Source organism: Myripristis murdjan, chromosome 16 (assembly GCF_902150065.1).
Source record: "Myripristis murdjan chromosome 16, fMyrMur1.1, whole genome shotgun sequence".
Taxonomy (NCBI): Eukaryota; Metazoa; Chordata; class Actinopteri; order Holocentriformes; family Holocentridae; genus Myripristis; species Myripristis murdjan.
This window is the reverse complement of record NC_043995.1, coordinates 21,936,821-21,959,660: the sequence shown is the minus strand read 5'-3', so window position 1 is coordinate 21,959,660 and position 22,840 is coordinate 21,936,821. Positions and strand designations below refer to the sequence as shown.

The 22,840-nt window shown below is 44.2% G+C and overlaps 1 protein-coding gene across 2 annotated transcripts in view; it reads right to left on the bottom strand.

Annotated features, from left to right (window-relative positions):
* The window catches only part of erfl3 (Ets2 repressor factor like 3), a 54,576-nt gene extending 33,356 nt beyond the window's left edge, over positions 1–21,220 (bottom strand). Inside the window, exon 1 of one of the 2 annotated variants that reach the window (XM_030073001.1) lies at positions 20,630–21,220. In XM_030073001.1, the coding sequence (XP_029928861.1) occupies positions 20,630–20,651 (22 nt within the window). In that variant the 5' untranslated portion in view covers positions 20,652–21,220. Of the gene's footprint in view, positions 1–14,743; positions 14,794–20,629 lie in introns of those variants that run through there. The other variant, XM_030073002.1, reaches the window with a different exon arrangement.
* Positions 21,221–22,840: the final 1,620 nt, after the last annotated feature.

Below are 22,840 nucleotides of genomic sequence, written 5' to 3'. Positions count from 1 at the left end.
CACGCGCGCACACACACACACACACACACACACACACACACACACACACACACACACACACACACACACACACAGAGTGACAGTAGGTAGCAGAGCCAGGAAGGCCAAACATAAATGACAGTGACACACAGAGAACAGGCCTGGTGACAAGATACACAAAACCAGAAAAACAAGTTCACAATAACAGCTACAGACTAAAACACCCTGTGTGTGTGTGTGTGTGTGTGTGTGTGTATTTATGTGTGCATGTGTGCGTCAGTGCTGACTCAGTGCGTGAACATGTTTGTAATTCAGCCTTCACAACGCAAACTCTACTCCATTCCCTTGTCTCTCTCTCTCTCACGTTTCTCTCTCTCTTTCTCTCTTTCTCTCTCGCGCGCTCTCTCTCTCTGTCTCCTAGCAACCAGACACTTAAGGCCTAAAAATAAACCCCCAGAAACAAACAGAACAAAAAATAAAGCATAAATGACAATTAATCCTTTCAAGCCTAGAAGAAGGACTCAAAGAGAACAGGTATTAGAAAGCAAAGATGAGGGTTAGAGCAGAAGATGGAGAGAAACAGAGGAAAAGGAGGGGGAGGCTGAATCTGCCAGCAACAGGTAGTCGTGAGGAGACAGAGTTCTGTGCTGCACAACAGAAGAAGGTGTGTGTATAAGTGTGTGTGTGTGTGTGTGCGCTTATGTTTGTGCACACATGCACAGCCCACTAGCCTTGGCTAGGGAGGAGACAGAACTTTGACGCAGGAGCTGCTTAAGGCAAACAAGGCCTCAGTACAAACCAACCCAGCAGTCCTGCAACAAGGCAGCAGAGGCCCGCGCTCAACCGAGAGTTTGACAACATAATAACAAAAGGCTGTGCAAAGCCTCTCTTGTTAACAGGGCACACTTTTAAATGATTCTTATGCTCTACCTGCAATGTTATGAAACAAACAAAGAGAGAACTGAGTCATGTACACACACACACACATACAGAGGCCTGCCGTCCAACGTCTGAGGCCGACACATTCCACGGTGGATTAACATTCTGGGAGCATGGCGACAAGGGAGAGAGATGAATCAGTGGAGAGAGACACCTGATCTGAACATTGAGCCCCTGCAGTTTCCCAGCACACAAATACTGTTACTGCTACTGGAGCCAGTCTACATTAGCTCCTATTAAGCCACTGGAGTTAGTTGTATTTACATTATCTAAATACCTAGAACTTTCTTTAGGTAAATTATATAAGAAACATGTAGTATGTCACATCACACCTTTAGTTTCTCAGGTACCTGGAGGTACTGTATCTTTCACTACACAACATAGTTAACTTCATGGACTGGCTACCTGGACTTTAACTTTAAACTTTAACTAAATGTGATAGCTTTCTTGCTTGCTGAAGCTAATTTTGATATCATGAATACACAGTAGGCACGGGAAGGAATTCAGTCCTGCATAGTCATCTCTAAAACTTCAAAAGGCTGTGTACGTGTGAGTGTGTGTCAGCGTTTGTGTGTGTGTGTGTGTGTGTGTGTGTGTGTGTGTGTGTGTGTGTGTGTGTGTGTGTGTCTTGTTATGAGCTGGATGCTGTTGTTCAGACTGGAGGTGAGAGCAGAATAGGTGACTGGCCCTGGGGAATCATGTTTTTCTCAGTGCTCTGGTGCTGCTAACTGCACTGATGATGGCTTGCATTCACGTGGTGTTTGCAGCGAGTAGAAAGATGCACATGAACACAGAGACACACGATTACCTTGACTGATTTCTGCACAATCACGGGACATCTACAGCATAAACAGTTTGTACACACTGCAGGTTTTTCAACAGAATCAAACAATAAACTGACAGTGGCTGTAAGCACAGGGACACAGCATCAAAGTATCACAGACTGACCAAGTCAACAAGCTCCCATCCTACACACATACACACTCTCCTTGGTAGAGTATGTAACTGTCATGGGAGACTTAATGTGAGTTAAGGTGGGAGTAGAGGACCAGTGGACTGGCACTCTAAACAGGCCCTAGGGTGCTGAGTGAACAGGGGACAGAGGCAGCTTGCCAACCAGCACTGTTGTCCCTAACACATATCTGCTGCTTGGGGGAGCGACAGCATCAGAGCTGTGAACAACCCAACCTTTCATGGTGCTAATAGATGGGTAATTACACCGATTAAAGTTGGAGGTTTTCACAGCAGCACCACATCATGATGATGGTGTCACAAACAAGCCTGAGCTAATAGACTTACTTTATTATTTATACGGCATGGTCCTACTTTCTTATTTATACAGCATGGCCCAAGGAAAAATCAAAGGGGGTTCCTGGGCTGGCTTTTAGAGATGACTGGACTGTTGAAATTTTATAATATTATTAGTTTATGCTCCACTGACATTGTCCTTCCAAAACAGGTCTGCACAGTTAACATCCCTCACAAACATTTCAGTTTTATATTAAAATGTTTTTGTTGGCTAAAAAATCTAAAATGTTGATCAATCTGTCCATATATTGTATTGCAGTTCAGATTACAAAATATAGTCGTTAAAATATTTGTAATATGAGTATTTGTCAATATTGTGCAGTCCTACTATCCACATTCTTGCAGTGAAAGACTACCTTAAAATAAAACCCACTGCTGAAAAGACATTCTTGGTTAAAGCCTAGACATGAATTTGACTGGTCTCCTGATGAGACTGTGACGTGATTTTCATGTGATGTGATTGTTATTCAGGTCTATATGTTAGGTTGGCCACAAGAAAATCTATATTGATTCTTTCATGGCTGAAAGATCCCACTGCTGCGACCCATCTCCTCCTCATCATCCATTACAGCTAAGTGTGTTTGCTCCCAATAAATGCACGTCCACACTCTGAGACACTGTGTTGGACTTAACTTGGGCCTTCAGTGGCTCTAGTACATCAAGAGTGCCCGTGAATCGCACCAAAAATACATACCACTTCACAAAGTCCCATCAACATATTCCTTTCCCCATCCCCACTTCTGGTCTTTTTCTCCATCAATCCTCCACCCCCACCCACCCTCCCCAAGTCTATGCGTCCAACCCTGTGCGCTTTCCTGCCATTCTTCTATTGCGGCTAATTTTAGATGAAGGAAAAAGCTCTGTGCACATCTGCTAGTCATTCCTTGAAGAGAGAAGTGTGTGTGTGTGTGTGTGTGTCTGTGTGTGTGTCTGTGTGTGTGCACGCACGTGCATGCATGTGTGTGTGTGTGTGTGTGTGTGTGTGCGCGCGCGCACATGTGTGTGTGGTGTGTGTGTGTGTGTGTGTGTGTGTGTGTGTGTGTGTGTGTTTGGGGGGTGGTAAGAGAGAGAGAGAGGAAGTTGGGAAAAGGTTAAAGGCAGAAGAAGAGGGGAGAGGCAGTGGAATGAGTTATGAAGAGGTAATGTAGTAATGTTGAAAGCACAGACTAGAGACAGAGAGTCCGTGCCTTACCAGAACAAAGGCCTATCATGGGAAAAATACAATCATTTAGAGTTGAGTGTTTCCTCTTCATTTACTTGGCAGCGGTGCACCACAAGAGCAGCAAAACTACCATCATGACTAAAGAGAATGTGAAATTAACTTAACACTATAATTTAGCACAATTTGCCTCAAAGAGCACAAACAAGTGCACAGGCCCACTGTTTGGAAATGCCCCTGTCTATTATCAAAGTTTCCAAATAGGAATAGTTTTACTGCTTCAGCTTGCTCTGCATACAAAACATGGAGGAATGCAGAACCAAAACCAAAAGTTATTCTCATTCGCTGCAGCTAGAAAACAGCTTCATGTTCAAGTCAAGTTTATTTATAATACGCTTTTGACTATGAGGCATACAAACTAATATCCCATTAACACCAGATTAGGCACTCTGGAAATACGTGGTTGCGACCCAGGTCAAACTTGGTGCTTAGCTCACGTCACTGGCCTGAACTGTCTTGGCTCATTTTGCTCAGCTTGAGCGTGAGGTAAAAGGCGCACTGTTACACAAGAGTATGTGTTTCTAATGATGAGCCATAAGACTTGTAACAACAGATAGCAATTGAAAAAATAAATATCAACTTTGTGAGGTCACAGAACTGGATGATGAACACCTGAACCATCATGTTGTGTTGTGTTTGACAATATGAGGTTGACACTGGATCTGGTGAGAATACTAATGATGCACCTAACATCCTTATTTGAAACCTGGGTTACCAGGAAGGGGTTTCTAATTCTAATCATAACCCCCTTAAATAACAGATATAACTTAACGCCCTCAAGAAGACTGTATGGAGTATGGCAACTCCATACAAAGTCTACACATAAATCTTTTGTGCTTGTTAGTACTGATTTCATCAACAACAGTCTTTAAAGACTGTTGAACTTGCTGTTACTGTAGCGCAATCTTGCACTATTTTTAGTTTTGTGTGTTTATCTGTCTGTGAATGTTTTTATGATTGTGTGGTTGTTTTCATAATTGTCAACTTGACAGCTGGTGAACACAAAACATACTTTCCGCTTCAGCTAATAAAGGTAACTAACTAATAAGACATTGCAGTGTATGAGATGTGGTGTTTAACAGTGCCAGTGTGATAATGCTCCTTGCACATGGGGGCATAACGTAACAAACAATGGAGTGGTCTGAACTCTTCAATGCAACATCGAACCTCCGGTCCACTGTGAACAACTGTCACAAACACTGACATGTATTGTCTTGACTGGTGTGGCGTGACACTGCCCTTCTTCACCTCCACTGGGCAGAGCAGATGTCCATCAAAACTCAGAAATGTGCACACACACTGGCAGACACACACTCAGAACCCTGGCAATCACCACACTGCGTCACCGTGGGCTGTAAGGGGAACACAGAGGGCAGAGCGCAGCGTGTTTATGTGTGTGTGTGTTTATCCCGTCGTAAACAGGGACTCGGGACACATGCCGTGTCACCGCCTGTCACCACTTTCTCCTCTCCCCCTACTGCTCTTGCCCTTCCCTCTGTCATTTCCTCATTTTCTCCTGTTTTCCACCTAGCCCTATTCCCGCACGCTTGCCCTTGTCTTGCACCCCTCTGCCGCCACCTCCTCCTCCTCACCCCCTCCACCCCCCAACCCCCTCGGTCAGCTTGTTAAGTGTGCCTCCTAAAGCAGATTAAGCAGCGTTGATCAGCCTTACGTAACACTCACCTCACACAGGCGTTGCTGCCAACCAGCCAGCCAGCATATTGTCTATGTGCCTGTGCATTAATGTAAAAGTGAGAGAAAGAATCATATAATGTGTGTTTTAATGAGCGTTGCTCTATGTGGCGAATTTGCGCTTGTTTTGCCCAAGAGAGTGTGTACGTGTGTATGTGTGTGTTACAGCAGTAGTGTGTATCGTCAGACCGCTGCCAAGCAAGCGCATGGTTCTCCACTCATCAACTTGAACACATTTGGCCACAACAGCCAAATGTGTACATCATCATGGATCATGGTCTCCCCCAGTGGGTGTGTGTATGTGTGTATGTGTGTGTCCATCAGCGTGTGCTCCCTCACCAGGCAGCGTAGATAATCACTGTTTATCCCCTAGTTAGCATGGGGCTGCCAGGGGAGACCACGCGCCTCCAACACTGCAGTCGGCGGTGGGACACACACATACACACTCGGATACAGTTATGGAAGAGATTGCAGGCATAAATGATGAAAACCATTTTTACAACCACAAACACACACACTCAAACATCACGTTGATGGTGCCTGTAAACAGGAGCCCTGCTCTAGATCCCATTAATTGGTGGAGTGATTGAGTTAACGAGGCGGCGCACACAGAAAGGTCAGCTCACCCCGCTACTCTACTCTCTCTTCTCCTTCCCTGCTCTCTCGCTCTGCCTCGCGGGAGAGATTAGGATCCTCAGATGGAGCAAATAAAGCTGGACGTTACGCAAGAGCCAGGCAGCCAGAGAGACAGAAAAAGGGAGAGAGAGACAGAGAAAGAGAGAGAGAGAGAGTGATGATGATGTAACCTCACAGAGAGAAAGAGAGAGATAGACAAAGTAAAACCAGGGGAGAACGAGAGAGGTGTGTGGTATGAAGCCCCGAAGCAGTTGACCTTACAGGATGACCAAGCTCCATGGAGGCCTACTGTATGTACTCTACTGTACTATATAATACCACCCACCCATCCAGAGAGCGGTAGCCAGTCTGCTCTACTGCACACTGAACTCAGCAGCGCACACACATACACCTGCCCTGGCCTGTGTGTAGACCTGAGGTTTTTCAAACTTTTTCATGTTCCATAACCCAAAGTTATGGTGGCCCCATACTGAAGTGAACTGCAGCGAGCCTGATATGAAAAGATAGTTTGCGTTGTGTTAAGTATTGATTTGTTTACGTCATGCTTAGATTACATACAAACACAGATTCAAAAAGGTGAGATTAAAATAGGGGTAAAATATGTGCTTGTATATTTTTGCATCATAACAATTTAACCAGTATAAACGAGACCTCTGTACCATTCTTGCATAAAACCAGACAAGATGATCTCTATGCCTCATGATAACACCTGGCTTAATGATAGCCTGAACTACCTGAATGACACAGTGCTCATAATCTTGATTCAATATACATTTAATATGCTTATGAGGCTGGGATCACTGTGAATTACAAGTATTACGATTTGATATTATGATTAATTGCAATATTTGTTTGCTTTTTTTCCACAAATAAAAAAAAGTTGAATCAGTCACTTTTGGAGACTATATATCATTAGTAATATTTCCAAAAACAGTCCACAACAAATATTTAAGTATTTAAGCACTGCATATTGTGATTTCTAAGTACTGTAATTATGTAGTATGATTTATTGCAATCTTTGAAGGAATCGTTTTTTTTAAAAAAAGAACCACGACATTTAAGTGAACTGATTTTTTTCCCCACCCCTAACTTCAAGGGGCAGATTGCTGCTGGCTAGGTTATAGTCTGCTTAGCTTGCAAATTGCACCAGCAGGTCACCAAAGTTGTATCACTTGCACAATTATTTGTGAAGAAATATGAAGAAAAAAAAAAAGACATTTTACAAGACTTCAGTAAGTAAATTTACAGGAAGTGAAATCCATGAAGCAAAATTACAGCTAAATTATCTTCCTCTAACCTCAATGACCCCAACAATTACTGCTGCAGCTGACAGGGAAACCAGTGAGCATGATACATCATGAATTTATAATGTTATATACCATAAATTTGTAATTATAATCCTCTTCTCCCAATAAAAGCACTGATTTTTCAATGGGTATGTTGGTTAAGTACATCTATCTAATTTATACACATTTCCAAATCCATCAAACTGTGATGACAAAATGTACAATTTAGGCCTGACCTTCTACTCATCACTCATGTTTTGCTGGTAAAAGCAGCCTCCTATAAAAAAAAAAAAAGCTTTTTAAAACTGAAAACAACATCATAAATCTACTTCTAATACTATAAGTGTGTAAGACAGAGAGACCAGAAGAAAGAGAAAGAGACAGAGCTACAGAAAGAGGGAGAAAGAGACGGGTAGGGAGGAACTGGATAAATAGAGAAACAAATGAGAGATGGGGAAGGAAGCAAGCTCACAGAGATAAAAGACTGAGTGGCAAACAGAGAGAAAGAGAGAGAGAGAGAGAGAGAGAGAGAGAGAGAGAGAGAGAGAGAGAGAGAGAGAGAGAGAGAGAGACAGAGAGAGAGACAGAGAGAGAGAGAGAGCAATGAACTTTCTCCCCTCAGTCAGTGTACTGCTTGGATGGTGTTATGTAAGAGCTGAGTGTACACACACCGATTACCTCCGCTCTGTAGAACACATAACATGAGGCGCTACCTCACTCTGCATGTGTGTATGCAAGTGTATGTGCGTATGTGTGTGCATACACTGATGATGCTCGTCAGTTACTTTTCAAAAAAGACAAAGCTCACACACAAACACACATACACACACAAAAACTATTGTTCTTTAACACTGATTCAAAAGGGCTCAGATCAGCCGTCCATGGTGTAAGGTAGCAGGGGGATTCCCCATTAAGAAACAACTGAACTGGCTTACTGTTACACTTCCACAATGCCAGACCTGATCACACACACACACACACACACACACACACACACACACACACACACACAGATAATAGATGTCATACCGAACTTACAGAAACACGCTGATGCATTCACAATGTTCGTATGAATGAGTCAAACACACACACACACACCTCTGCACTCTTCCCCCTCTAACAACTAACCTAAGGGGGAGAGTGTACCTTTGTGCAACAAACAGCTAATACTTGGGCCAGACAAGCACAATAACCCTTCTAACACAACACCCACACACACACACGGTGAGATTGCTAGCTGGGGGCAAGCTGGAGAGGCTGCTGTGTGTGAGGTGTGACTGAGAAAGTGCATGTGTCAGAGTCTACAAAGGCCCTAGTGTGTGTATCAGTGCATGTGTGTGTGTTGCTGGGTATGTTTGCGTGGCCGAGGGAAAAAAAAAATCACATAAATTATGGTTAAGGCAATCCTAATTCATTTTTCCACTCTTCCTCTAGCCTGCAGTCAGGGGTGTAACATTTTGATTGACGTTTCTTGGCTGAGCTGAAGGTGCTGCGTGCACCGGGGGCTCCCGTTTCCCCGGTAACATGTATACAAAGTTGTATTATTTACCACAGATAAGCATGCTGGCAGTTTAAAAACAGACGCGGTATGGTGGAGCAAAATATGGTGATGAAATCTGTTCGCCTACAAACATAGCTCATCTCTGCTTTAGATTTTTATTTTTTTGTGTTGCCATCACTTTCAAATAACTGTGTTTTTCAGATGTGCGCTGAACGCTGTTACTGATGTGATGTGCCCTCGAACCCCTCGACTCGCAGCACTACAGACCAGATTTGCTTTTTTCATCAGACACACATTATTACCTGAGCTAGGATTTCTGTTTAATGGGGTCTAAGTTAAGTGCCTTTCTCTCTCAGTAGCCTCTTACCAGGCCCTCTGGACAAGCACTATTTGTCCATCTTTCTCTCCCTCAGTCATGCTTTTATTTATTTTATTTACTTTTTTGGGGGCGGGGGTGTCCTTTTCAGTTCACCGTCTTTCCCTCCTTCCCTATTGCTTCCTAAATCCTTCCACTGCTCCAGATCCACTCTTCCTTACTTTCCCTCCCTCCATCCCATATGACTGGTCAGGGGATCTAGCTCACTGTTCTCTTCATCAAAAGCTTTAATCCCCTAGAACAACAATCACGGTGTGTGCGCATGTACATATGAGTGAGTGTGTGTGTGTGTGTGTGTATGTGCCCACCCACATTCAACTGGCTGGTTGTTACATAATTTCACTGGGCCACGTCTGATGCTAAAAATGGACATGGACAAAAACTATTGTGACCAAGGGCAGGGCTACTGTACAGAAGCACTAGCATGGCATACACACACACACACACACACACACACACACACACACACATACACAAGGGGCAGGGCAAGCTGCTAAATCCTGATGCCATCTTCAATCAACCAGCTGAGAAGAAGAATGTAAACATTTAGGATGGATGTGGAGGATAGAGAGTGATTGGGAAAAAAGGGTAAAAAGATATTTCAATTGTAATGCACAGAAACCAAGAGAAAAGGATGACAGAACAAGAGGAAGCACAAAGAGATGGCGGGCACATCGCTGAGCTCCAGGGAGATGAAGGGGGAAGGTTTCAAAGGCAGAGATGCACACACATATTTCTTGTACTTAAATGTCTTAAATGGTAGCTCATGCTTGAATCCAGAGCCACTTGAGAAAAGTGTTATGCTCTGTGCATTTCTGTACTTGACCCTTTGAGGGATTTTTTTTATAAACATGTCTCTATTAAAAGGACAACTGCTGGCACCGTATATTTTAGCCCTGAGTCCCTCTGCATATTTCATTATTTCTATTCCACCCTGCGTTGTTTTATGATTATTTTAAGACACTTCTCCCTTATTGGGCAGCATATACAAAAGATGGGGAAGAGGGAGAGTGGACAACATGCAGTACAGGTCATGACCAAGATTTGAACCCACCATATCACAATTACACAGTTAATTTTACTTTTACTGGCCCACTGAGTCACCAGGATACACTTTCCCCCATGACATTTGATAAATAATTTGCATGGAAGATGGAATTTTTTCTCCAGTTTCTCAGCAAATTACGAACTCTCAAACTGGACCAAAAAAATGCCACAAACCATATCAGTAGGCAACAGTCGCTTGTTTATATGTAAGCATTAAAATACGTAATTTCTTAATGCGATGTGTTACGAGGAGTGGTGCTACATGTGAGATTACATGTAAACAGTGTGAAATAAGAGCAGCCTAGACAGGAACAAACAGCCTAAACATAAAAAGTTTTTGTTGCAAAAAAATTTGTGCTGTTAAGTACATGTTTGGGCAAAATGATAGACTGACAAAATGTAACACTTTTACAGAATGAATCATTCATGTTTTAGACATGCTTTACGAATAGCAAATTTCAGGTAATGACCCCCCAGACAGTTTTAGAAATTACACTCTTCACAAATACGAGAAAAAGAAGAGAAATGATTAGACAACAGCATGAAAAAGCCACTAAAACTGAAATATATATATATAAAAAATAGACAATTATATTGCATGACTAATGCTGGGTAAAACCGTGCAGTGGAGTGACTATGCTCAGTCCCACTGGGGATGCAGCTCATGATGGGTCTGAGTCAAAACACTGGTTGATGTTTAGTGGGTCAAATGGCAAAATCAGAGAGACGATGTACGGGTCAAGGCGCTAAAAGGCTGGGGATGAAGCCATAACAGGAGAGTGGCATAGCGTATAGGAAGGGATGGCATGCTAGCTTATGGACAAACTCCCTGAGAAATAAGTGATGAGATGGGCCTGTTTCCAGCTCTGTGTGTGTGTGTGTAGGAGGATATGCTATATGCTATGCAGCACTGATGGCCGGCTTTGTCATTAAAGTTTAAACACTGCTTTCCTATAAATACCTTTCCAATGATCGAATGTATTATTCAGTCTCTCTCAGGCCAACACACCACACACACACACACACACACAAACACACGCACGCAAACGCACACACGCACGCACGCGCACACACACACACACACACACACACACACACACACACACACACACACACACACACACACATACACACAGAGAGAGAGAGAGAGAGAGAGAGAGAGAGAGAGAGAGAGAGAGAAACACCTGGAGAGCAAGCCACTGTCCTGGAGGAAGGAAGTCTTATGAACATTTAAAGAAGACGATGACCAGTGGGTAAAAATAGAGTCTAATGTTTGTCCTGCTGTGAGAGCAATCCACCACACTTTATTCTGTCCACATCCTGGAATGAGCCCAGGGCCTGATGGAGACGTGAGTGTGAGTGTGTATGTGTGTGTTAGTGTGAGGACATATGCTCGAAATGCTATGCGCACTGAGGCTAACCTGCTGTCGATGCCAGTTCTTCAAGTCTGAGAGTTTGGGCTCCTATTTTGAGTTTGTATTGCTATTTTGGGGAAAATAATACCAGACCCAACCCAAATGCAGATAAATTTTGTCAGCGATTTCCAGCTATTTCTAGACTATTTCTTTTTCTGTCTGGCTGGTAAATCAGTCGGACTGACTGAAGAGTTTGGGATTTTACCAGCCAAGGTTGTTACGGGGCAAACAACTTAGCTTCTGATCGGGTGTGTGTTTAGAAAAACAACTTCAGGAGGAAGAAAGACAGAAAAGAGAAGGAGGAGGCGAGGTGACATGGAGGAGAGAGATGGAGCGAGCGAGAAAGAGAGAGGAGGGGCAGCCTAATGGAAGAGGAGCTGCCACTGGGGTATTGGTCCATGGATTGGTGACACAGAAATGATAGCGAGAGGGCGAAGAGGATGGTGGGATGGGGGAGTCAATCGATGCTTAAAAAGGTTTCACTCCACAGGGACACGTGCATCTGTGTGCACACAAACACACACAGATCTGTACCAAATTAAAATACTAGCACACACACCCTTACATACATACATAAACGCACAATATAGAGAGGTTCCATTAAGCTGAAAAGCCAGAGTAGCTTAAGAGCAACATTTTGTCCCACAGGAATACAGGCCTCGTCTAGGAACTTGGCAAGTACAAGAGGTAGGTTAGCTCTCGTTTGGTTCAACTAGGACTGAGACAGTGTGAGCCTGTGTTTCTAAATCTCAGGCACAAAAGGCTATGCTTACGTACTGGGCTGTCCAGAAGGACAAAATTAGATCAACTAGTCACAGCTGATAAAAGGCAGAGGATGTCCGCTTTCCACTTATCTCCTCACACACACACACACAGACACACACACACACATGCACAGACACACACGCGTGCACACAGTTTTCTACTGCTATCCCTATCAGGGAGGCTTTCTTAGCTGGTGATTAAGTGACGTCTGCACACGCCTGAACACACACACACACACAACAGCACAGAGGCCCAACTGTGTGTATTATATGACTGTGCTGAAATGATAGTTAAAAGAAAGAGTTCCATTTGTGTTTTTTTTTAGTAAAATAAAATGTTTACTGTCTCCAAATGGAGGCAAAGAATCATTCTTTTCAGTGACAAAAACCCTTGGGACATTTTGTTCCCACGCAGACGTACTTTTTACCTCTGACATGGCATTCATACCTGGAGCCCTACCTTACTGTACACATAACTCTCTCACTCACACACACAGAATGTGATGAGTTGGCTCAAAGTTCAAAATGCGCGCTGACGTACATGAGAACAGGTCTGTACATGGAAAGCGGGAGAGAAGCAAGGTAAAGACTGCCAAAGAGCAAAGGAGGAAGAGAGACAGAGAGAAAGAAAGAGAAATAGGAAGAGGAAAGACGGGTTGAAAAGAAAACTCTTTAAACACGATCTTGCATTCCTTACATGGGTCGGAGGGAAGAGGGAAGGAGAAGAGAGAGGACAGGAGAGGGAGGAATGGGGGAGGGGAGAGAGGGGAACGGGCGGGAAGAGTAGGGGAGGAGGGTGAGAAGAGGGAGAAAGTTTAAGTTGGCGCCAGACGGCATTTCAATACCCAACAGCCAACCACACACACATACACACACACACACACACACACACACACTCACCCACACGCAAAGTATCGACACTATGCAAGTGGTACAGTAGTCCTTTTGGTGACTTCCCATCCTATGAAATTAGATTAGATATTTACCCTCCTCCCCCACTCCCTGGGTCCAGCACAGAGGCAGATTCCCAGATAAAAATAGCCAGAGGAACTATTCAAACACTGCTGCCTTTCTGCAGGGAGTGTCTGCTGACTGCACTGGACCACAGGGGTTAAAGAGGGGTTAGGAGCTCCACTCATGCCAGAACCAGAGGGTCTAGGATGGCAGGACAGCCCAGTCCTTGCCAGACACATTCACTCGGTGACACACACACACACACACACACACACACACACACACACACACACACACACACACACACACACACACACACACACACAGGCAGCAATAAATCAATGTAATTTCACTTTCAACAATTCATAATGATACATTAACAAAATAGAAACATTTAGTTTCTTTTATAATGCTGCTGCATGTGGAAATCAATTCTGATACAAGATGCCAAAATTGAAGAAAAATGTTTTGTTCAAATCACTAAGACAGATATATGTAATTAATGGCAGCAGTACTGTTAAATAATAAGCAAAAATGTGTGTATTGATACTGCTACAAAGCTGTATTCTACAATATTAATTGCAGAAACAATGACTGCAAACAATTGTGCAGTCATAGGGCACGCAAACCCATACAAACACAGCCGGCTTGTCTGATCAACTCAACAGATTCATTTTACACACAGGACGGGGACAGCGTGTCCATGCACAGAGCTCACACATGCCCTGTTTCAACAGAGTTAAAAAAAAAAGTTGTCCTGTGTCTTGGCAGTACCTGTTGAATACAGTTTAACTTCAATCTGTGCTAACAACTAAGCAGAGGAGCCCATCCTGTTGCTCTGATCCTGGCTGGAATGTACAGTCCTGCTGTGTGTTGATCCCTTACTGTAAAGATGCCCTCGGCACGACCAGTATTACTGGGGTTAATCTAAGAAGATTAGAAGTATAAATTACACCACCGCCCAGACCCAGCCCTGCCATTGGCAAACATAGCCACCGTTTGGGTGTAGCGCCATAAGTAAAGGATTAGGAGAAACTGTTCTGTCTGTGTGTGCAGGCCATGCCAGGGGCCAGGCCAGGTGACTGCAGTGTGACCAGTGTCGCTGCAATATCCCCCTGGTAGGAGGAAGGGTAAAGGAGGAGTTAACCTGCCTGCTGCATGACTGAGTGACTGACTAAGTGCTGTCGCAGTCTTGACAGCTTATACCCTGATAATACTCTGATCAGCTGAGAGGTGACACTCTGGGCTTCACTCAAACCCAAAGGAGCGGTCATTGCGCTGGGAGGATATGAAATAAAAATTCTCATTTGAAATGATCAGAAGAATAAAGACCGGAGCTCCAACTAACAATTATTTTCATTATTGATTAATCTGTTGTGTAAGGAAATGGTGAAAAATGTTCACCACAATTTTCCTACAGCCCAAGGTGCCATCCTCAAGTGTTTGTCCAAAGCAACAGTCCACAACCCAAAGATAATTAGCTTGCTGTCATGGTCGACTTAAAGAGGCCAGAAAATATTCATATCTGAGATGAATCAGAGAATTTGTAATTTTTCTTCTTAAAAATGACTCAAAACAATTTATCAGTTATCAAAATAGTCGGCAGCTAATTGATTATTCGACTTACTGTTGCCGGTCTAACAGAGATCCGCTACCTGATCCCCACAGGTGTGTGTGCGTTTGTGTGCTGCATCAGACTCAGATCAGTTTCAGTGGCGCCGCCGTCACGGTGTACACCAAGAAGCTGTGATACATACACCCACAAGCACCAACACATACACACGCTTTGTTCACAAATAATACATTTACACACTCTCTCTCTGATACATTGTACAGCTGCCCTCCTGTAACACTCTCTCTCTCTCTCTCTCACACACACACACACACACACTTTGCTTGATATTCCTTTACAAAAACATGCCTTTCTACGCCTCATACTGAGTCACCTCTGTAACAATGCAGCTCTGTAAACTCCCCATATTATATTACAATACACACACACACACACACGCGCGCACACACACACACACACAGCTGCTGAATAGTGCAGGTCAATCCATGCACACCACCACACCCTGCTGCATTTTCAAAATGGATCTTGATACCCATTTGAAAACAGACCTGTGTGTGTTTTTCTTTTATGGCTGTTGCTTTTCATTTAAAAACAGTCAGAATTACTTCCAATCTCTTAAAATAACAGATGTTTGATGACTAAAAAGTTATTTGTGTAAAAACCTGTAACCCACCATCATGTTCCCAATATGTTTTCTGGCGGACAAAAAGATGATCTAAATATCCCGGTAGCTCTCGGTAAGCCTGATACAAACCTATACAATCAGAAGCATCCAAGGACAGGTATTTTTTCTTGTCTTCCTATTCTTCTAGCAATTACTTAAAGTTTGTTTGGAGGTTTCTCTGTATTTGCTGCAAAAATAGCCAAAGCCGCGGGTTAATCTTGACAACCTCCAGATTTCCAGTGGGGAAAGTTGGTTTCCTGTCTTCCTTTGGATTTTTCATTTTTAAGTTGTAACACTGCGGTGGGAGAGTGAGCCAGTTCCCTGCAGTTAAGCAGCATATTTCCTCAACATCGCTCACAGGAATTTTTAAAATGCTTTATGAAGTTGCCTTCTCCAGCAGAGCGCTCCGCTATTTCTGCATTCAATCAACAAAGGTCAACCAAGCCAAAGACACACCAAAGGTTCAGCCTGTTATTTTTCAACTGCGGGACACAAAATAATTTCACCTGATATTAATTTATTTCGAGATCAAATTTGGAGGGAAATTGATAGGTTTATCATGTGCATTTTGAACATTTTTGAATCATGTTTATACAAATTGACGTAATGAGATATTGAGAACATGTCTGTGTGGATAAGAGTATGCCTGTGTGCTTGAATGTATGCATGCCTTTGCAAGTCACTGTGATTGAGTGTGTGTTAGGGAAGGTTTGCTGAGATAGTAACTGTTGTGTTTTCCCCTTGTATGTAATGCAACACAGCCGGCAACTATTAACGTTCTAAGCAGGAATGTGGGAGGTCCAAGAATTCCAATAAAAAGCAGCAATGTGTGTGCATGTGTGTGTGTGTTTTTGTGTGTGTACTCACACATATGTTCCACAAATGCACTACAATTATCTGCGGACGGGCAGTCATGCGTCCAATCCTGACACATAGGTTTTCAGCATTAGCATCCCTGACCAATAACCAATACTGTCAATGTGGGGTCAGGCAGGACTAACAGCCAATAGCACCACAGGAAAACTGGGCCCAGCTCATATCCCACCACACAGGCACACCCCCTCCACACACACACACACACACAGCCTGAGGACACATTTAGCCCTATCATGTTATCAGCGTAAAAAGTGAGTTTTAAATGGGGCTCTTTAGTTGTCAGCCTCCCAACCATGCAGCTGATCAAACAGGCAGTTTGAGAGGCAGATAATCTATAGGAATCGATGAGCAGATCTGAGTTTAATATGTGGATATCGAGGGGATGGAATGGGCAGACGGCAATGCTGTACAGTGGTCAGAAGCAGCCAAGTGGTCAAGGGTAACACTGCCTTGTTGGCTCTGGTCTCTCCGGTCTCCCTGGTCAAGGGCGGCACAGGGCTAATGGTAGGGAGGTCCATTAGTGTCGAGTGGCTGAGCGCATTGTTCCCTTTGGTCACATTCCTGACTAAATACAGACATTTCCACAACTGAAGGCCCCTCTACCAGAAGTCATTTGTCAACTTATCACCACAGATGACCATAACAAAACTTTTATGTGAAATTGTTTTGACATGGCCAAGTGGACCGTGCAGCTTCTGCAGTGGGAGTTCTTTTTTTTTTCTTTTTCTTTTTTTTTTAAATGAATGTTTTTTCAAATAATCAATCTTTTGTAATAGTGGTCTCCTAAAATTTTGCAGTCCGTTTTTCCTGAATGGTATCCTCACTCTGTTCTTTGTTTGCATTATACCTTTAGCAGTATTCCATCATAAGTAAAATGTTCATGGGACATCTGACACCAACCAAGTTGTGAGGAGTTCCAAATGATTGATGACGTGGGTTGGAATGGAACTCAAAATGTGTTTCAGAGTGAAACTACATTGGCTAAGCCTAATCAGAATGAGCCACTGTCCCATAAACCAGGTTGTAAAACTGTTTTGGGATAATGGGAGTTAGTGGTTTTGTTGTGGTCAGCACTGTGAGGGAGTTTTCATAGATAAGGCTAATCGCTGCGCTTATCGGCACAACGGTGTGTGTTTGAGATTAAAAAGCATACGCACACACTTGCACCAGGAAATGGTAAAACTTTCGCTCGCAGTCCCTAACTCATCACCGACCCTTCTGTCAGGGTTGTGACAGTGTGTGTGTGTGTGTCTCTGTGATCACTGCTGGCTGCTCTGGGGACTGTGAGGAAGCAGGGGACTCTGTGCTGCATTTTAACACAAAGAAAGGAAAACAATTGTCATTAAGCTATGCACTTGAATAACTGATGAAAAATAAGCTACGATGCCCACACCTCCCTCCCTCTTTCTTTCTCTTACTCTCCCCCTCACACACATACACATAAATTGTCTTTCACACACATGCAGAAGTGCAGTCTCTTCACTTGTCAAAAGCGCCACCAAACTATGAGCTGCTCTGCACCATTATGAGTACAATGAGAGGTCCCCGGCCCCACAAGTCCACACACAATCAACCCCAAGGCCTGCCCCGCTCCCTCTATTGTCCCCTACTCCACGCACACACACACACACACACACACACACACACACACACACACACAATAGCCACTCTAGAGCCAGGGGTCCCACCATCCACCTCCATCACACAAAGACACACACCAGTCCTTATCCCGTCAGAGAGAAAAAAAGAGAGAGGTGGCAGAAGAAAAATGGCAACTCTTGGAGAGGGAAAGAGGAAAACGACTGAAAGCCACAAAAGCTGGGGAGTAAAGCGTGTGTGTGGCCAGGGTGTTAATGACATATGAGATAGAGACAGAGGAAAGAGTACAGTAGGCAGATTATTCTTTTGTGCGGGTGCTTATCACCAGGACATTAGCACAACCAATCATTAGCACAACCTTTGAGCCACACACAAAACTAGATAGGCCTGTGGAACGGAAAGAGGAGATACTGCGTACCAATTGCCGATCAGCTGACTAATGAAACCTCTAGAATACAGTTAGCCAGTAACTGATTCCCGAGACTAAATCAGTTACCAACAAAGACACAGGTAAACAGCACTGATTGGATAGAAGTGGAAATGAATAGGATACTTTTTGAGGACACAAGCACAGGATCAGATACCACCATTAGCCCAGCCATTTCCTATTTCAACATGCCAGTTCTTGAACGCAACAGAATTTTTATCATCTGCTCGGACTATAGGTTGACTGATAGTCTGGCACTCAAGTTTTGTCATATCGTGCTTATGTGTTTATGCTGCTAGGTATGTGGGCCTTTCCAAAAATTTAACTGTGCAAGGGGTGTCACAAGAAATCAAGAACTGTGACTGGTCTGCTGACCCACTTCGCCTTTATTTCTTGTTTTGTAAATATGGACATAATAAAAATTTGACAGTGTCATCCAGGGTTTTGACCATCTATGCAGGACTATAAAATGCTGGCACCAATGTAGATACTGCAAGCAAGCTACGTCCTCACTTGGACACAGAACTACATTTCAGCCTTAATGAAGTGACTGTGGAAAACAGAGAGCTGGGGAAGTGTCCAGTAATGGAGAGAATGGAGGTAGGCTCCAGAGATGGAGCAGCTTATGTTACCAGACATAATCCTGCATCGCCAAGTATCCCGGAGAAGGATGATTACATTTTTTATCCTATAGATACACAAGCACTATTTATATCCATTTTCATTCTGCAAATGTTCTCGCTCTGAATGAACAGGGTAAGGGTTAAAACCAGTGATCTGATTGCATACACAGTAACAGTGGGTAGGGGCTGGGGGGTGAAGACAGTGTCAAGGATTAACCAGCTCAATAATTCAACTATTTAAAGGCCCTGTTATAAGATCAGATTTGTTGTTAGATAATGCCATTGTGTTTACCAACACAGTTAAAATGTTAAGCAACAGGGAGAAGAATGGCAGCACACACGAATACCAATCAGACAGGAGAAAACTACAGCTGAAGCTCAGCCAATGATTGGTGCATTCACTGCAGGGACCGTAAACATGTACTACACAAACACATGCGCCAACTAACACATAATCAAAGCACAATCGATTTTTAGTACATTCCCAGAACAGTGCACACTGTCTGCTACCACACACACCAAGGGTTTCTTGTAAAAAAAAAAAAAAAAAAAAAAAAAAAAAGGGCTACTTGTGGTGGGATGTGGTGTGATGTCATGCCCCCCTCCTCAGGCCTGCTGCAAAGAGGGGGTGTGCAGGAATGTGGCGGAGAGGCAGCAGGCTGGATGCAGCGGGAGTCAGGACGGGATGGGGTGGGGGAGGGGCAGGGCCCAGAGTGGAAGGGGTCCCACACAGTTTGTCAGCCAGTCAATCAGACACATGGCCCTATGCCAAACTCTTACCAACCACTACTCAGAAAGACACTGTATTTTTCCCGTAGCAAAAAAAAAAAAAAAAAAAAAAAAACTCGTTCTCATTCTGAGCCCAGAGGGACATTAGAGGTACTTGGCGTCACTTAAAGCCTGAATCATGACAGGCAAACGGTTTATTATTGTGCCACTTAAATGATAAAGTGCACAGCTGGCATAAATGGTGGTACTTGCACTTCCTCATTTTCTGAAGAGAAATGCACTGTCTTCAAGAGAGGGGAGCAAGAACAAACTTATGCAAGCATTTCAGGAATTACACGCACGCGCAAATACAGACACACATACACACACACACACACACACAGCTGACCGACTTCTGGAAACCCCCCTGGTCTCACTTCAGTATGGTGACAGGCCTTCCTGGCTAATTTATGTTGCTTGCTTTCACATTAACTAACTAACTCAGTATACCTGGCTAGACCCAGTCACTCCACCACCACCGCCAGGAGGAGAAAACTCTTCAAGTACCAACACGTCCGTCTCTTTCTGTCTCTCTCTCCCTCTCTCACACACACACTTTCTTTTTCTCTCACACACCCATACACACAGAAGCACGAGTGTTTCTAGGATTTTCAGTATGAATTCGGAGAGGTGCTGATGGTGAAATTAGGTTGTCAGGGTGATACAGAGGATGTCGCTAGATACGCTGAAACAACTGTACAGTAGCTAACCACTTCCTCTCGAATCGGAGTACAGTAATAACCTGCACCAGATTTTCATATGTAATCTAAGCCACAGACCATTGCACCCATGCTGAGAACGACATAGCATGCACCCTGTCCTGCTCTCGCTCGAGTGGAAACTAATGTTAACTATCAGGCTAACAGTTAAATTCGCAAAGTTATCATTGTCAGCTTTACCGACGACAACAACAACCACCACTGCAAGTTAACAGGAAAGACAATGGTGGATACAGCCATAGATTCAAATTTGCGCAAACTTACCACTTTCTCCAGGTGTTTTCATTGTGTTTTGATGAAAGTAGCTGGCAGGATAGCTAAGACGCTAAAGTTTGCTAAACTGGGTGAATTCCACAAGTTACTTGTGGAGAGAAAAAAGTCAGTCTTTTCGGCCTCTTCCTCTTGCTCCCAATCTGGAAAACTATGGAAAAAGACACGGGGCAAACTTTGCTGGCTGCTTCGTCGGCTCTCTTGTCAAGCCACGGCGGTCTCGGCTCTCCGTCTCGCTGCCAGCCGACGGGCTGCTGGTCACCGAGTTGGACGGTCGGGACTTCGCTGTTCGTCCCGCAGCAGCGCCGAAATCAGCTCAAGTTGCAGCGGAAAACGATCAACCGTCCTGAGTCGAGTCGAGCCGAAAACGCTTTCTCTGTTTACAAGTACTTTCGCTAACTGTCCGGTCGTTGTTTACTCCGTTTCAACCGCATCTTCGTCGCTGTTTGACATATCGTCGCCGAAAAGCTTACTTCTTTGACAGAATCACAAATTATAGAGGAGCTCTCGCTTTCTTTACAGAGTTTTTTATTCCTCTACTCACTCACACACTACTCGGTGCTACTCTCTCTCTCCTCCCCCCGTGCCCCGACCTCGGGGTGTCGTGTTTCGCTCGCTCTCTTCTGCACGGGGCCGCCCACACGGACGGAGAAGGGGGGGGGCTAAAGGAGTGGGTCACGCCCACTCACCACGAGCCGGGCTGGCGTCACTGCAGCACGCGGCGTTGCCTTGGAGACCGCCACAGCCACTGCCGCTGTGACATCAAATCCGCGTCCTACGATTCGAGAGAGGCGCGAGAGCAGAGTGGCTCGCATCAACGTGTCCTTTTACGTCAATCACGGGTACTTTTCTAATTAGCCCTTTATGATAATTAGATCCCTTGAATTGACCGGTTAAATGTAACAGCGTCAGTTACCGATTAGAAAACAGGAAATTCACACTCAGTTGTCAAGGGATGGTACTGCTGAGCATATCGAGGTGGTTTGATGAAAAATCAGGTGAAATGCACACTGTAGTATTTAATTTTTTTTTTTTTTTTTTTTTAAAGGATTGTCACTTTTGCATCTTAAACTTTAAATTTTGGTCATAAACACATAATAGTAAACATTTCTACTCTATGTATTTCTGCTGAGATATGCAGGCTTGAGATCAGAGACTTGCAAACAAAACCCATTTAGTAAGTTGGAATAACTAGAAAACAAACAAAAACAGCAAATCTATATATAGAATTAGAATGTGAACCTGTATCCTGTTTTGTTGTCACTCTCACATGAAGCGTGAAACTCTTTTCCTCTTTAGTGTCTACCCACTGAAGTGCAGCCAACCAACTGTAGCTCACCTAATCTCCCTGCACACACACACACACACATACACACACACACACACACTGACCCACAGCCCCATCTCATATCAGCTGCCTCGGAGCTGATTAGAGATATGGTCCTATCAGATATGTAAAATATTTCACTTCATTAACTGTCCTGCATGCCTGGGCTGGTTGGTGAGGACCGGTGTCGTCATGCCCAGCCCCACATCCTGTCACTCTGGACACGGAGACATGCTGCTTCCTCATGTGCCGCTGATAAGGCTTTCATGTTGTCTTATAGGTGCATGCATGTGTGTGTGTTGCGTCACACATGGGAGGTGAAGTGTATCTCCTCTTTTGCCCTCCTTAATGCTGACACCTGGGGAATGGGGACGGAGGGCTTGTGCATGTGTCTCTTTGTGTGCTTTTGAGCATGCTGTTACACACCGTTGCCCTGCCTTGTCAACAGGATGAGACAGTGGTAGCAAAACAGAGTAAACAATGTCCCCGCGGTGTGATTTACAAACAGGATTTCTCCTCCTTCCACTGGCAATTCTCTGGCAAGTTCAGGAAGACCACTCTGCTCCGCCTGATAAGAGCCGGAGAGAGAAGCTGTTGGAGCCTCTGCGCTGGATGCTGAGCCTCTGCATTCAGGAAACACAGCAACATCCCGTCCTGTCTGAGGAACGCCAGACTAGACCAGCACGACTTTTTCTCACGCTTAGACTTAAACCTGACAATAGGGCAATCTCCTCCGGGTGGGAGGCGGGCGGAGAGGGGTGGGAGTGGGTGGGGGGGCTTGTGCGATTGCTATTTCATATCTTGTCTGTCTGCAGTTGCCTCTGCCTCGCTGTCATCTGCTTTGGCATTCATCCACTACACCATCTATCATTTTCCGA